Source organism: Gopherus flavomarginatus, chromosome 9 (assembly GCF_025201925.1).
Source record: "Gopherus flavomarginatus isolate rGopFla2 chromosome 9, rGopFla2.mat.asm, whole genome shotgun sequence".
Classification (NCBI taxonomy): domain Eukaryota; kingdom Metazoa; phylum Chordata; order Testudines; family Testudinidae; genus Gopherus; species Gopherus flavomarginatus.
Genome location: NC_066625.1, coordinates 4,032,458 through 4,047,308, shown reverse-complemented (window position 1 = coordinate 4,047,308; position 14,851 = coordinate 4,032,458). Strand labels below are relative to the sequence as shown.

Below are 14,851 nucleotides of genomic sequence, written 5' to 3'. Positions count from 1 at the left end.
GAGAAGGAGAGAGCGGACTGTCCCTGGGCCGCATTCCTTGGGCTAGGTCCAGCCCCAGCAGAACCCAGTGCGAAGCCACAGCCGGGGCTGGCAGTGTCAAAAGACAACAAATGGGCATTGACTGTAGCATTTCGTCGTCCTCTCATGAGAGACTTGGCTCCTGCTGCAGAACCTTTCTCATGTTCCCCAGGCCGAAACTCCTGGGATGCTTTAAAGGAGGATCTGGGAGTCCTCTCTGGTGGGCCGAGGGCCTGGTAGGTTTTGTTTTAAAATGTCAGACAGGCTAGGAACTTAATTTCTAGGAGTTTTGCTTAGTTCAAAGCTGAAAAAGGAACTTACTGATTTTGAAAAATGAAGCCATGTCATGTCACTTCCCTCCCCACAACAGCCTCAGGCTCTGTTAAGATACAGCCGTAAAGGATAGGGCATGAAATGATGTTATCCAGTTTGTATTTCCGTGTGTGTGTGTGTGTGTAACAAATTGTTTTGAATGAACATCACTTTATTGCTTTATGAAAGCCTGTAATCCAGCGTGTTTAGTCTTCAATCCACAGTCCTTCCCCGTTTACGGGCGGGTATATAAATATAATGGCTATTAAATTTGTCATGCATAACTTGTGTTCAAGCAAGGTTTCAAAACAGAGCAAAGCTTGAATGCAATAGCTGAGTAAAGCTGACCCGCTAGTGGATAGTACAAGTGATATGCTGTCTTTCCAGAGAACAAAAATAGGGCCCTGTAAGGTTATCCTGCCAGATTAGGTCCCATTCACAAGTTATTCAGGAAGGCTTCCCTGGTGCTCTATAGGAGTAAAATATTCTGTATACACATGTGTACTTGCTCAGAGTCATGGTGACCGCCAGATTCAGGGTCAGGAATACAGTTGAAACAAGACCTCACAGACACTGTCCTTTTGTTATTTCTAATGAAAATGGACTCTAGGATTTCAGGGCTTTAAAAAAAGAAAATCAAATCCAGCTCTACTGATTTGGCCCCTCTAATATATATTTATAAAGCAGAATGAGTTATAGTCACCTGCCATTTCCCACTGGCTTGCTGTGATGTATCACTGAGGAGCAGAGCGATGTGAATAATGGATTTTTCGGGTTCACTGGCAATTCTGAAAAATCAGAAAAAAATTCATTTTGAGTCAAACGGAAAACACAACTTCTAGATTTTTGTTTTTGAGACACCACAAAGTTAAATAATTGTTGTTATTTTTTGTTTGTTTGACCTGAAACAAAACATATTGTTTCAATTTGAAGCACTCTTAATGTTTTCAATAAAATTAAAGGAAATTTTCAAAATGAAAAGCTGTTTCAAATAAAAAAACAAATGGAAACATTTCAAGTTTTTTCAGAACTGTTAAAGGATTTTTCCAGCCAAAATAATTCCTCAAAATCAACATGAATTTTGTGAAATTTTCTTGATGGTCAGGTCCAAAAAATAAGACAGGCAAACACAAACATCTTAAGAAGTGGTGATTTGCAGCTGCTCTTTCACAAAAACAATTGTGCAAAGTTAAGCCCTGATTCAGCAAAGCACTTAAGCATGTGAGTATTAGTATCTGTTTGTATTTTGATGGGGCCTAGAGATCCCAGATGCATTGTGATAGGCACTATATAAACACACACAAAGCAGTTCTTGTTCAGAATAGCTCACTGTCCTATTGACTTCAGAGGGCTTTGGATCAGACCCGTATTATTTTCCAGGGAGAAAAATCCCGTCTTTAAAAGGATAACAGAGAAGAAGTTAGAAACTCGTTAGTAAATTCACAGCTTCATTATTCCACTAAGGGATCTGTAGCTTTCTATCCTTATAGAATCTTCTTGAGTAATTGGATTGTTTACATGATGTTGTTCCAGACATCGAACCCTGGGGGCATCATCAAGGGGTAATTATTGTCTTGACAAGGGTGCCGGGAAATGAGAGGACACTTGAAAATTGATTGGTCTCTTCACTGCCTTTCATATTCTCCATTCAAGATCTGTATGAGTGCCATATTAACTTGAGCCAGCCAAACAGGATGGGCCAAATGTTAGATCCCCTGTGAAAACGAATTGGTTAACCCTAATGCGAACAGAAATGTGTGCTCATAAATATGGCTGAAAACACGTTGCCGAATATGTTTCCCTGAAGCATTGCAAGCCCTGGAGCATTGAGTCCAGGAATGCAGAAGAACTAGAAAATGAATTTTATTACATGATTACCAATATAAATTATAGAATTATTTTAGCTTTACAGATGGAGAAACTGAGGCAAAGGAGTGGGGTGAATTGCCCCAGGGCACATTGGGAGGTGGTGCAGAGACTTCATGACTTTCTAGTTCCCCACGCAGTGTTGACCGCTCCAGGAGATAGCACTGCCCTTAAAAGGACTTTTATCTTGACTCTTTAACATACTTCCTCAATTTGCAGCAATTATCTTTACTTTGTGCAGTTTGAACACAGTGACCTGCCATAAGAATGGAATTCTCCTCTGCTCTGATGTCATTTTTTAGTCTGAAAAACAATCTACTGAGCCTGCTAATCTGCGATGGCTCTGCCATGACGTTGCCCTTGGTGCAAGGTGAGGCTAATCTTGTCGTGCTCTGCAGACATCCAGCATGGAGAGCAAGGCAGGCTGCTGTCGAGGCCTAGGCTATAGATCGTCTGGCAAATGGAATTATCACTCCCCTGTCATCGCCAGCACGCGGCTGGCGTTCTCGGTTCAGGGAGGGCAGCTGCGGTACTGGGTCCCTGTGCCTCTGCGGGGAGTTTTGGCAGCGTTTTGCTGCCTCTGACTCCACCACCTGTATCTGGAGATATTTCTGATGTGATTAAGAGGTTAGAGGAAGAGGCGACTGAAGACATTTATGGTGCATTTAATTTCACATAAGCCTGGCAGGATGAGAGCAGTGAGGGATTCTGGCTTCTGATTGCTAGGGGAGCGGCCCTTATCTCTCAGATAAGGGACAGCAGTGACCATGCAAGCCAGGGAGGAAAATACTGCTCCACCCTGTGTGTTTATATTGGGTGCTAAGGGGCTGCTAGCAAACAAGAGTGACCCGGGGTTGACCTTCCATTTGAGTCCATCCCTAGACATAAGCAATGGCTTCTTTTACACCCCACTGCCCCGAGGCTGTTTTGGCTGTGAGGCAACAAACTGCTTTAGGAAAAGGTGTTATATTATTTCCCCTTTCCTTTAAGCAGTCCCATGAGTAACAACTATCCACCTCCACTACCGCCATCCCTTATCATTGATGTGGTGACTTTTTATTCTTTCGTACAACATCTTAGTGAGCTCCTGTTCCGTCTCTGTCTGATTAAGTATCAGTTCAGAACTGATTGAAAACTTTCCCCAACACGATACTTTTTTGGACCCAAGATGCCTTCTTGTGGAAAAATGTTAATTGTGGTTAAAAAAAAAATGTCACCAGCTCTAATATGAATGTATCTGTCCTCGTGCTTAAATTGTGTAGCAGCTGGCTTTCCCTGTGATCATTTTCCTTACCAGCAAATGGAGATAATGCTTAGCTGCCTCTCAGGTGACTGGTCAGACTGAATCAGCTAATAATAACGGATAGCGTTTATAGAGCACTTTTCATGCATAGATCTCAGAGTGCTTTACAAAAGGAGGTAATTGTCATGATACAGATTGGGGAAACTGAGGCACAGAGAGTTAAAGTGGTGTGCCCGAGGTCACCCAGCAGGCCAGTGGCAGAGGCAGGAATAGAATGCAAGTCTCCAGAGTTCTGCTTCAGGACACACCGCTAGTGTTTGTAAAGTGCTTAGTTCTACTAAGACTGAGTTCTGGAAGGTATCAGTATTGTTGCATAGGAAGCAGCCAATATTTAAAAATGTGTATTTAAAATAATGATCCAAACACCATAATTACACTACTGTAAACTACTGGCTCAGTTCACTCCTGTACAGAAGGCCAGCACAAGACCTATGCACCCCTAGAGAGCCAAGTGAATCCCCCAACGTAGACGACTGTGTCTGTACCTAGTGCTTTCCCTCTGAATTGCACCCTACCCTGAGCGGGCTGCAGCTTTCTACCCAGCACCGACGTTGTTTTGCTGTCAGTTAATCCGCTGCTTGTGCTCTGCTATAGGGCATCAATACCAAGGACTGCAAAGTAATTCATGCAGAGATGAGGCAAAGGTGGGAGGCGTTTGCTTGAGTTTCCAGCTCGCCTTCTGACTGCAGCTAAATATCATCGCTTGAAAGGAGGCTGTCCCCTTGTGTGTGCAGACCACAATCCAAGACTGGCACTAAAGACAAAGCCGTCTGTTGTTGGGGAACAGGTCGCTCGGGGGATTTGGAATGGCATGCTAGGCTGCTGGGTAACTTCAGACCAAGCTTGGTGACCTGCGTGAAAAAAGTTGGTGGCTTTAGTCCAGCTCCTTGCAGACCAATTGTCCGCATTGTAGTTGATACTAGCCTAGGTGCTGGAACTAAGGGTGCAGTGGGACTCCTGCATCCCCTGGCTTGACGTGGTTTCCATCATATGCAGGGTTTACAGTTTGATTCAGTGGCTCTCAGGACACCCACTGTACAAATTGTCCCAGCACCCCTGGGTACTAGTGGATCCAGGGCCAGCTTTAGGAAGTGCGGGGCCCAATTTGAACAGTTTTGACGGGGCCCCAGCAGGGATGACTTAAAAAAAACCACACGCGTGGGGCTTGTGACTCACCAAACGGTGCTCCAAGTCTTTGGCGGCGGGTCCTTCACTCACTCCAGGTCTTCGGCGGCACTGAAGGACCCACCGCTGAAGTGCCGCCAAAGACCCGGAGCGAGCGAAGTACCCACCATCGAAGTGCTGTCGAAGACCTGACGTGCCGCCGGGTGAGTCAAAATTAAAAAGGCCCCTCTAGCCAGGGAAGGGATTCTCACTGGGCGCGGGGCCCCCTTAGGCGCAGGGCCCGATTCGGGGGAATTGGTGGAACAGGCCTAAAGCCGGCCCTGAGAGGATCGCCCCGCAGGAGCGCCAAGCACTGAATGAGCCAGAGGGATGGGGATGAATTTGACTGCACCTGCTTGTCCCAATAGGGAAGCTCAGTTGGTTTCTAAATCTAAGAATCAGATCTCAGTTGAATTTTTCATTGCTTTTTTTTTTCTCCGAAAAACTGCTTTTTGCCAAAAACAAAATTTGGGTTGAAACTTTCTGATTTTTCGTAAAGAAACAAAACCCAAAATACTTTACCAAGGCTAGATTTTTAAAAAAAATTTAAGGAAACTAGAAAATTTTTAGTGAAAAAAATCTTGTTTGTTTTGTGTTGTTTTCAGTGGAAAATCAAAGAAAGTTCACAGGAAACTTCTGCAATTTTTGGGGCAGCTCTAATCTACATACGTATAAATCCACCACCGCTCTATTGCTAAGGGATTAAAGAGAACAGACATTGTTTTGAAGACCCTGCCAAACCCCAGTATTTGCTGCCCCCCTTGTTGGTTTTGGATCATTTCTTTGCTGACCCCCACAAGCCCAGTTATTGCAATAAAGCAATTTCTTTCAGTGCTCACATGAATGAGGAAAGTGCTAAACATACCACATGCTCCTGAAATTTTAATCTGTTGCCTACAGCAAGCTTTTATATAGTCAACGTTTACTTTCCACAGACTTATAATAGCTTCATGGGACCCCAGAGGATAAACCGACATGTTTATTTGAGCTGCACTGGTGAGACAGGCTCACCTGTAATTACACCAAAATAAACAGAAGAAACCTAGTCCCTGGGATAGTGGCTAGAGCACCAACAGCGAGTGAGCAGTGCTCCGTGGTCAACCCAGACTCAGCACAGTGAAAGGTGGCTCGTGAAAATGTCATGGGCTCACTGATGATGGTGGCGAGTCGAAACCATTGCAATGACCACTACCACTGTCTGCTGTTGGTTAGAACAGTCCTTTCCATCCAAGCCTGCCCTGCAAATTGCTTGACTGTGAGTCAGTGGCAGAACTGGAAAGAAAACCCAGGAGTCCTGATGTGTCGTCCTGTGCTTGAGTTCCTCCCCCGAATAACTAGGCTCCACCATCCCCACGCGCATGTCCCAACGTGGCAGGTGGGCTGGGATATGGCACCCAACAGTCAGACATTTCCCCAAGCTCTGTGTCCCTCTTGGATCTGCCCAAATGGCCAGAAAGTACGGGTCAGACTGGGCTTTTTCAAGAGCTTCCTGATCCCAGCCAGTCTAGCGATGCTGCAGGAACAGGCTTTGCAGCGAGTGAGGGGCGTGGAAACTGCAAAAATGAGCAAGAGATGGGACACCCTTCGGAACCTTCCTAATGAGGGTTTTTTTGGCAGGGGCATGGGGTTTGCTGTTTCACCCCAAATGCTTTGCTTGCCGACTGGTGGGGTGGCAGATAGGGAGCTGCCATGATGAGCGACGTCCCCATCTGTGCCCAGTCAGTCCTAAGCCTCCGCTTAGTGGCTAGGGAAAGGGCGGGCTGATCAGTGGTGGCAGTCACGCTGCAGGCGGAGTGGTGGAGCTGTTACCCCTTTGAACATGGCCACTGGGTGAGGGAGCTGGGGGCTGGCCCCGCACCAGGTTCATGGGCCATTTTATGGGAGTCACACGCCCTGATTTCCATCTCATCAGAGGAGACGAGACAAGGGCTCCAGAGCATGCTCAGTCCCGCCAAGGACAAGAGGGGCCAGCTGCACCGATTGCTAACAAGGGCAGTGGCATGTCACGGCTGGCTCTCTACCTAGCCCCACATTCATCCCCAGGCCCTTCACAGACCCAGGCTTCTCTCACTTTTAGCATGGACTTCACAGGCCCAGATTCAGCAGGCGAGCCAACATCCGTGGGCCCCTAGCGGGTTGAGATGGGCTGGGGCTGGGCTGGAATTCAGTCCTGCAGGAAGCAAAGGGGACCTGGCTATCAGGAAGTTTAGACTTGAAATTAGACAAAGGTTTCTAACCATCAGAGGAGTGAAGTTCTGGAACAGCCTTCCAAGGGGAGCAGTGGGGGCAAAAGACATATCTGACTTCAAGACTGAGCTTGATAAATTTATGCGGGGGATGGTAGAATGGGATAGCCTAATTTTGGCAATTAATTTGTCCTTGACTACTAGCGGTAAATATGCCCAATGGCTTGTGATGGGATGTTAGATGGGGTGGGATCTGAGTTACTACAGAGAATTCTTTCCTTGGTGTCTGGCTGATGAGTCTTGCCCACATGCTCAGGGTTTAGCTGGTCGCCATATTTGGGGTCGGGAAGGAATTTTCCTCCAGGGCAGATTGGCAGAAGCCCTGGGGGTTTTTCGCTCTCCTCTGCAGTGTGGGGCATGGGTCATTTGCTGGAGGGTTCTCTGCACCTTGAAGTCTTTAAACCATGATTTGAGGACTTCAGTGGCTCAGACACAGGTTTGATACAGGAGTGGGTGGGTGAGATTCTGTGGCCTGCATTGTGTAAGGTCATAATGGTCCCTTCTGACTTTAGAGACTATGATTCTGTGATTCATGGAGTGGCTTGCCATGGCCATGAGAGCTTCAGTTACTCTCCTTGGCCTGGCAGACACATCCCTAGTCCTTCTTTGCTTGTGGAAGACCATTTTCTTCCGTGTTCTTGTGGAAGACGTGTCTAGAGTCTGGGAAAAGGCTGGACAGAGGAGTTCAGAAAGCCCCTTTGGGCAGTGATTCAAGCCACGGTACCCACCCCCCCAGTTTATCAGAGCGTAGGTTGCTTTACTCATAAAAGATAACACTACGGGTGTCTGGACACATTAGTTGTACTGGATGCTAAAGCTGCTGGGCAGTAATAGTCCGTGGCCTTACAGCTGGTGTCATTACACCTCTGCCAATCCCAAGGATCTCTAAGTGTTTACACATGTGAATAAATGAAGCTCCACAACTCCTCTGAGCTAAGGAAGAATAATCTGCCTCATATAGATGGAGAAACTGAGGCATGGCGTAGGTAAGGGTTGGATCTAAAGCTGCAAAGCCAGGAATAAAGTCCAGGCCCTCTATCTGTTAGCCTCCCTTCCTCTTAGCCCCGCTTTCACAGATGCTAGTTGGCACTCCTCCCCGTCCAGGGTTCTGTACATGCTTCTATCAGCAGCCAGGTATCAGAGGGGTAGCCATGTTAGTCTGGATCTGTAAAAAACAACAAAGAATCCTGGGGCACCTTAAAGACTAACAGACATACTGGAGCATAAGCTTTCGTGGGTGAATACCCACTTCGTCAGACACATGCGTCAGACCAGACGAAGTGGGTATTCACCCATGAAAGCTCATGCTCCAGTACTTCTGTTAGTCTTTAAGCTGCTGCAGGACTCTTTGTTGCTTTTTATCAGCAGACAGGTTTCCTCAGTGCCAGACGCAAGGGCAGCACACTCAACGTAATCGCCAGCGTCGGGTTTCGGTGCACGCCGACCTCGCCCTTTTGGAAGGTCTTGTTCAGTTCCCTAATCGTGACCCAATAAGAATTAACTTGCACAAATCCCTACAAAGCAACACCAGTAAGTTCTCCGTGTCTTTTCTCAGGACTATCCCAGAAATGGATGGACCATATTAGGCCCTGTAGCAGGGGCCCCATTAAGGTCCATCGCATGCCCTTTATCCACATGTCCTGACAACTTCGGGCACTTTTTGCAAGAGTGAGTGTGCTGGTTGAATTCCCACATGGCCAATGCCATTCTCGCTCCCGAAGTTCTGCCTGCAGTCGCCATTGGATAAGGGGCAATTATTCCATGGCCAGACCTGAATCATTGCACAGAAGTTGTGTGCAGTCACCTTGGCACATCCTAGTGAGGAGGGAAGTGATCCTATGAGACAGGGTGTGACTGGTTGTTAGGTTCTTCAGGATCCTTCCGAATGAAAGGAGCTCGGTAATGGGAAGATATTACTGTAGCCATGTGCAGGGGCTGCTGACGTCAGCAGGCTCAAGGGCACTATCCTCCCTTAAATAAATAAGTAAGGTTAATGCATTGTCTCCTAAATCCTGTGTTCTTCAAACAGGCTCTTGTTTCTCTGTTTCCTTTTCTGCTGGGGAGGGAGTGTCACTCATGTATTTAGAGGTGGGAGTCTAAATTAATGGGTGTATTTTATTTGAGCAGTTTGTGATTCAGGAAATGCATTTTTCTTTCTTGTAGCAGAATGGAGTTGGACAATTGGCTTTTTAAAATAGACTCAGTTAGAGGAAATACATATGTTAGCGTGTCCCTGTATAGCTGGGAGAGGAGGGGGGCGGTATCTCAAGCCATTTCCTTGTTGGTTTTCTTTCTAATTGTTGCATCTGCTTTTTTGCCCCCCACCACCCTTTTTTTTTTTTTTTTTTTTTTTTTAAGCAGTGACTATAATGCTGTGGTTTTTATTCTCTTTCACCAGGATGTCAATGGACCAACACAGGAGCTGCGTCCGCGTCTCTGTCACCTTAAGAAAGGCCCCAGTGGCTACGGGTTCAACCTCCACAGTGAAAAGTCCAGACCAGGGCAGTTCATCCGTTCGGTGGATCCCGATTCACCGGCCTCTAAGGCGGGCCTCCGACCCCAGGACAAGCTTGTCGAGGTAGGGGCTTGACGGCTCCTGGCAGGCAGCCGGATGGTGGGTTGGGGGCTCTGTCGTGGGATGGAAGGAGTGTTGCAGGGAGGGATTCCTTGTTCTCTCCCAAAGATGTTGGTCATCACAACCCAAGCAAATGGTGCTGAGGCCCAGATCCTCAAAGGCCTTTGGAGACTGAACTCCCATTGATCCCAATGGAAGCCAGGCGCTTCAACACCTTTGAGGTAGTGTTGGGTTGAGAGCAGTGAGCAGGGCTTGAGTGGACTCACTGGAAAGATTCCTGGGCTCCTGCTTTGTAAATGCTGCCTGCTGCACTTTGCCAAAGAGGCAGGTTGGCAGGAAAGGAACTAATCAGCTTCCAATTTTTATGAACTGTAACCGCCATTAACATGCTGCCCTTCCGAGGGCTCCCACACCGGGATCTCAGAGCACAGTGCCTACATAGTGAAGTAATCCTCCGAGGCAGATCAGTGGTTCCCCCATTGTACAGATGGGGACCACGGAGAAGGTCAGTGGCTTGCCCAGTATGTCACAGGGAGTCTGTAGTGGAGCTGGGAACTGACCCTGGATTTCCTGAGGCCATGGCTACACTGGCACTTTACAGCGCTGCAACTTTTGTGCTCAGGGGTGTGAAAAAACACCCCCCTGAGCGCTGCAAGATACAGCGCTGTAAAGCGCCAGTGTAATCAGTGCTGCAGCGCTGGGAGCGCGGCTCCCAGCGCTGCAAGCTACACCCGTAAGGGATGTGGTTTACGTGCAGCGCTGGGAGAGCTCTCTCCCAGCGCTGGCGCTCCGACTACACTCACACGGCAGCGCTTTGAAATTTCAAGTGTAGCCATACCCTGAGACCTCATCCAGTGACTTACCCATAAGGCTGACATTCCACTTCCTCTTCTGTGTTATGAAAACCCAGCAAACCTTCCCATGGCAGAGAAAGTGAAGGAGTCTCTCTGAGACAACGAATTACTCCTTTCAAGGATCTAGCAGCAGCTGGCTGGCTGTTGTAGGTGCCACTGCAGAGAGTGGTTTTGCAATCCTACAGTGATGCTTCATTCTTTCAGCCAGTGCAGCTGTCTAGCTGCTCCACATCCTTGGAGGGAATCAGTCCCGTTCCCTTGGATTAAGCTCTGCAGTTGATTAAATGCAGTCAGTCTTAATCACTGGTCTGAATTCTAAAGAACAGTGCTAATTGCCCTGGTTAGCTAAAGCCTTCTTCTGCCCATTGGTGAGGGCTGGAATGCTTGAAGTGGTCTTCAGAGAGCCAGCTGCTGCCACAGAGCTTTCTTCATCCAGCCTCTGTGCTTTTCTCAGCTGTGCCTTTTGGGCTCTAACACGCTTTGGGATCTCCAAACGTGAGTGCCCCTTTTACACAGAGATTGGGGATGAGCTGTAAAGTCCAGATCTGAACTTCCCTAGTTTGGGGGAAGTGTGTCTGGATCCAGGGATTTGGCTTGAGCCCACCCCTGCTTTAAATACATCTGGGGCCCAGACATCAGCAGGAAACAAGCCTGATCTTTGGTTGCATTTCCCTGCCAGACCCCGGAGCAATGTGAAGCAAAGCTCAGGACATTTTCTGCTTCTTCTGCAGTCATCTGAAGGGCTGATCCTTTTAGATAACACCTTATACAGCCTCTTCCATCCCCAGAAGACCCAATGCATTTGGCAGATGATGGACAGAATTCTCTCTGCTTTGCACTAACAGTCTCTTGCAGGTTTCACGCAGTACCTTTCCACTGACCTGAGTGAAGTGGCATCAGCCCAATGTGGCTAGATAAGCCAAGCCAGAAATATAGGAGAATTTTTTACCTATGGGTAGCAATCACTTTACTTGTCATTAAAATTAGGCTATCTCTGGAGTGGTGTATGGCAGCTGTTTAACAGTACACAACATTGCTACCACACCACAGTTAGGACAGGAAATGCAGTCTAATGTTTCCAATTGAAACTGTAGTGACAAACTGTGCAAATAGACTTTAAAACATGAAATTGTGCATTGTGGCCTGTTAGTACAAAACCATCCTTGGAAGGAATTTGCTCTTCCCTTAATTGTGAACAATAGAAATATTTAAAATGAAAGAACCACCTTCCCTTAGATGTAATTGCTTTAACTTAATACATGTAATTTTTATTACTCTATAAGAATGACCATTGAAAGCTCTGCATGCTCTTGAATTTTAAAATTACACTAATAAATAAACAGAGCAAATTCTCCAGCAACAACTTATTTTGTTATTTAAAGTTTATATCATGGTAGCACCTAGAGACCATCCAAGTTGAGGCCCTACTGTGCTTGGTGCTGTACAAAGCTATAGTAAATTCCAGTCTCTGTCCCAAAGAGATAGTTTAAACCCTTCCCCTGGGATCCCACACCACCATCACTCAGCTCTAGCAACCACCTTCCAGGCTAGGGCTCAAAGATGGGTCTTGCAGCACACTCTGAAGGTTTGCAAACTCAGACTATTACTTGCCAACAGTGGAAGTGAGTTCCAAAGGCCCAGCAGGGTGAGTGGGTATGCGTGTGCATTGACATACAGCAAAGCACTTTGCCTGGCTTTAACCCAATTAATAATCCCATTGACTTCAACGTGCCGACTGGCTTTGCTAACTCGGGGCCAGCCTGCAGTCCGTCTCCGGTAATGGAATGTATTAATTGGTGCTGTGTGGGAGGGCGGGGCTCAGATTATCTTGATTTTTGGAGAGAGACAGTCGTGCTGTAAATACCTCTTGAACACCAGCGCCTGGCAGCAGTGAACCCTGCCTGCACCTTCCCCTGACACCAGCTGTTCACCGAGGGCTGATCCCACACTCTCCTGGCACCTGGATGTGTGTAGCCGTGTGTGTCTGGGAGGGGGAGAACTAGCATGGGGGGGGGCACTTCATGGCGAGCATTATGTCACCACGTGGCATTTTATTATTTATTTATCTGTCCCTGGCACAGCCCCTGACGCGCACAAAGAGGCAAGAGGAGACCCGGAGCCTCCGGAAACCTGATCCATGCACCAGCTCTTTGGGCTTAAATAAATATTTGATGCTAAACAGCTCCCCTGTGCTGAGGAGTTTTACTGGCGAGCCAGGGACTGTAGGTAAAGGGCTGCCACCTGCCTGGTAAGGCAGAGCCTGCAGGGAGCTGGGTTTCAAATTACACCTCCACATCAGCCTCCTCGCTCCACAGGACTCGATTAGCTGGCCCAGATGTTTGTTTAATTGGGGGGGGGGAGAGGAGGGGTGAGCGCCAGGCAGTAACTGATGGGAACTGGAAAGTCTCGCCAAAGCCTCACAGGGGTAGCCAGGGTTAACAGCGCCAAGAGCTCCCTGATCAGAGCCCCGGGTGATCCAAGCTGTTCCCATTCCCAGCCTTTGCCACCCTTGGGCCCACATACCCAGCCGTGTCCGGAGACCTGAATTCACAGCAGGGCAAGCTGCTTAGCCTCCACAGCAAGAGTTCTGGGGGAGACGGTAGCCCCCGTTGCTAGGATATGGAGAGGAGGCGGAAAGCCTAGATGTATGTTGGCCTTGGAGATGTTGGCTGCAGGTTGCAGCTATGGCTGGCCCTGCTACCAGTGGGCCAGGACACTGACATCCACCCCTCTGAGCCAAACCCTCCCAAATGTAGGGGGAAACTTAAGCGTCCCAGCCGGCCCCATCTCTAGTTTTGTGGCACTGCCTAGCCCCGGTTGTTTGTTAGGTGTTTCTCTCTCTCCCCAGCCCCTAGGTGGGGTCTCCACCCATTTGCCTGACAGGGTCCCCTCACGATATGATGCTAAACGGCTAAACACACCAAGACATGGGGTGTCCATGCGACAATATAACTTTGGGGGAAGACAAGTTTTACCCAGCCATATATATCATGACCTGTCTAGTCTGGTATTCTGATTCTTGCAGTCATCAATACCTGAATGTTTAGGGTAAGGTGACACCCCCGCCAAAGGTACTTAGCCTCTCAGAAGTGAATCTGGAGTTAGATCTTACTCAGGTCTCCTTGGTTCCACTTAAGGCTCTGCTACTGACTTGGTGTATAATGCTGGGCAAGTCACTTTGCAACTCTTTGCTTCAGTTTCCTATCAATAGCTGGGGGGGAAGGTAATACTGATCTGCCTTTGGGGGTGGGGGGTTGGGGGAGACAAAATATGTTAATATTTGTAAAGTGCTTTGAAATCCTTATACGAAAGGCACTGCAGGAGAGAAAACTGGAGTGCTGTGGTGGTGTGGGGCTGGAAAAGTGATTCAGTGGGTCAGGAAGGAATCAGCTGATGCCCTGAAACATGACAGTTGAGTTATCCTGTCATACATGCGTGATAAAGATATAACTGATTATAAAATTATCCAGGCCTTTTAACAGAAACACAGTTACAGTAGTTAATGACCTTTCTGCAGTGAACAATATCGCTGAGTGCTTTAGCTCATTCAAAACTCATTGTGATGTAGTAGCTAGATATTTTTAGAGGGCTGGATAATTTCATTACCAATTGTCTTTGTAGTACACATTTACAGTGAGATGATCGGTTATATCCGTTGTGCTACTGTTAAAGACTAAATCAACACATCTGTTTTGAAATCTATTGAGCCTTCTTTTTAAGATGCAAAGCGCAGACCTGATAAGGAATTGGTGGTTTGAGTTTTTGTAACCAAATGAAAAGAATGTGATTAAACAATTAGTGCTCAAAATGGTTCATTGAGTGGAACCAATGGTGGCGGCTGTACCTATAAGCAATGAGTGGCTTGGCAGCATTAAGATATTTTCACTCAGGACGCAGAGTGTCCTCACTCAACACTAGGAATAATGGTTTGCAGTTACAATTGTTCCTCCTGTGTTGTATGGAATAAGGAAGAGAATAATATCTCAGTCCTTTACAGGCACCATTTAGCATCCAACAAAGGACAGCAGCTAATCACTGCATCCAGTATTAGGAGAGAGATGCACCACTTGGTGTAGCCAAGGCAGACGTGGGAGCAATAGGCAATCCTTTTCTCCAGTGTGAGGGTTTTGTCACATTTTTTTAAAGATGGCCACGTGGCATTGGCTCACGAGTGGAGACCTGCACTAAAGACCTGACTGAAGCTTTCCCAGCAATGGAAACCTGGTCTTGTGGACAGAAAGGACCAACCAGTGGCTTGGACTGGGAAGGGGAAGATACTAGTGGGATCAGTTGGACTGTGGTAGTCTCCCAAGGAAAGTAGTATTGGTATTGAGGGCTTAGGCTCTTTAGAACCGCACTAGGCAAACTGTGGGAGAGTATGCTGGAGGGGACTGCAGTGGCCAATGGGGTAGACTAGGTGTGGCCTAAGGGACTTTGTCCACCCTGACACCAGTGATAGAAGTAGAAGAATTTTAAAAGCCCCTCGAAAGCAGCCAGCTGGTGGGAGACCTGA

The 14,851-nt window shown here is 47.4% G+C and overlaps 1 protein-coding gene across 1 annotated transcript in view; it reads left to right on the top strand.

The window, feature by feature from the left end:
• The window catches only part of NHERF2 (NHERF family PDZ scaffold protein 2), a 98,266-nt gene that overhangs the window by 71,853 nt on the left and 11,562 nt on the right, over positions 1 to 14,851 (top strand). The window contains exon 3 of the mRNA XM_050968770.1: positions 9,308 to 9,487. Within this exon, the coding sequence (XP_050824727.1) occupies positions 9,308 to 9,487 (180 nt within the window). The remainder of the gene's footprint in view (positions 1 to 9,307; positions 9,488 to 14,851) is intronic.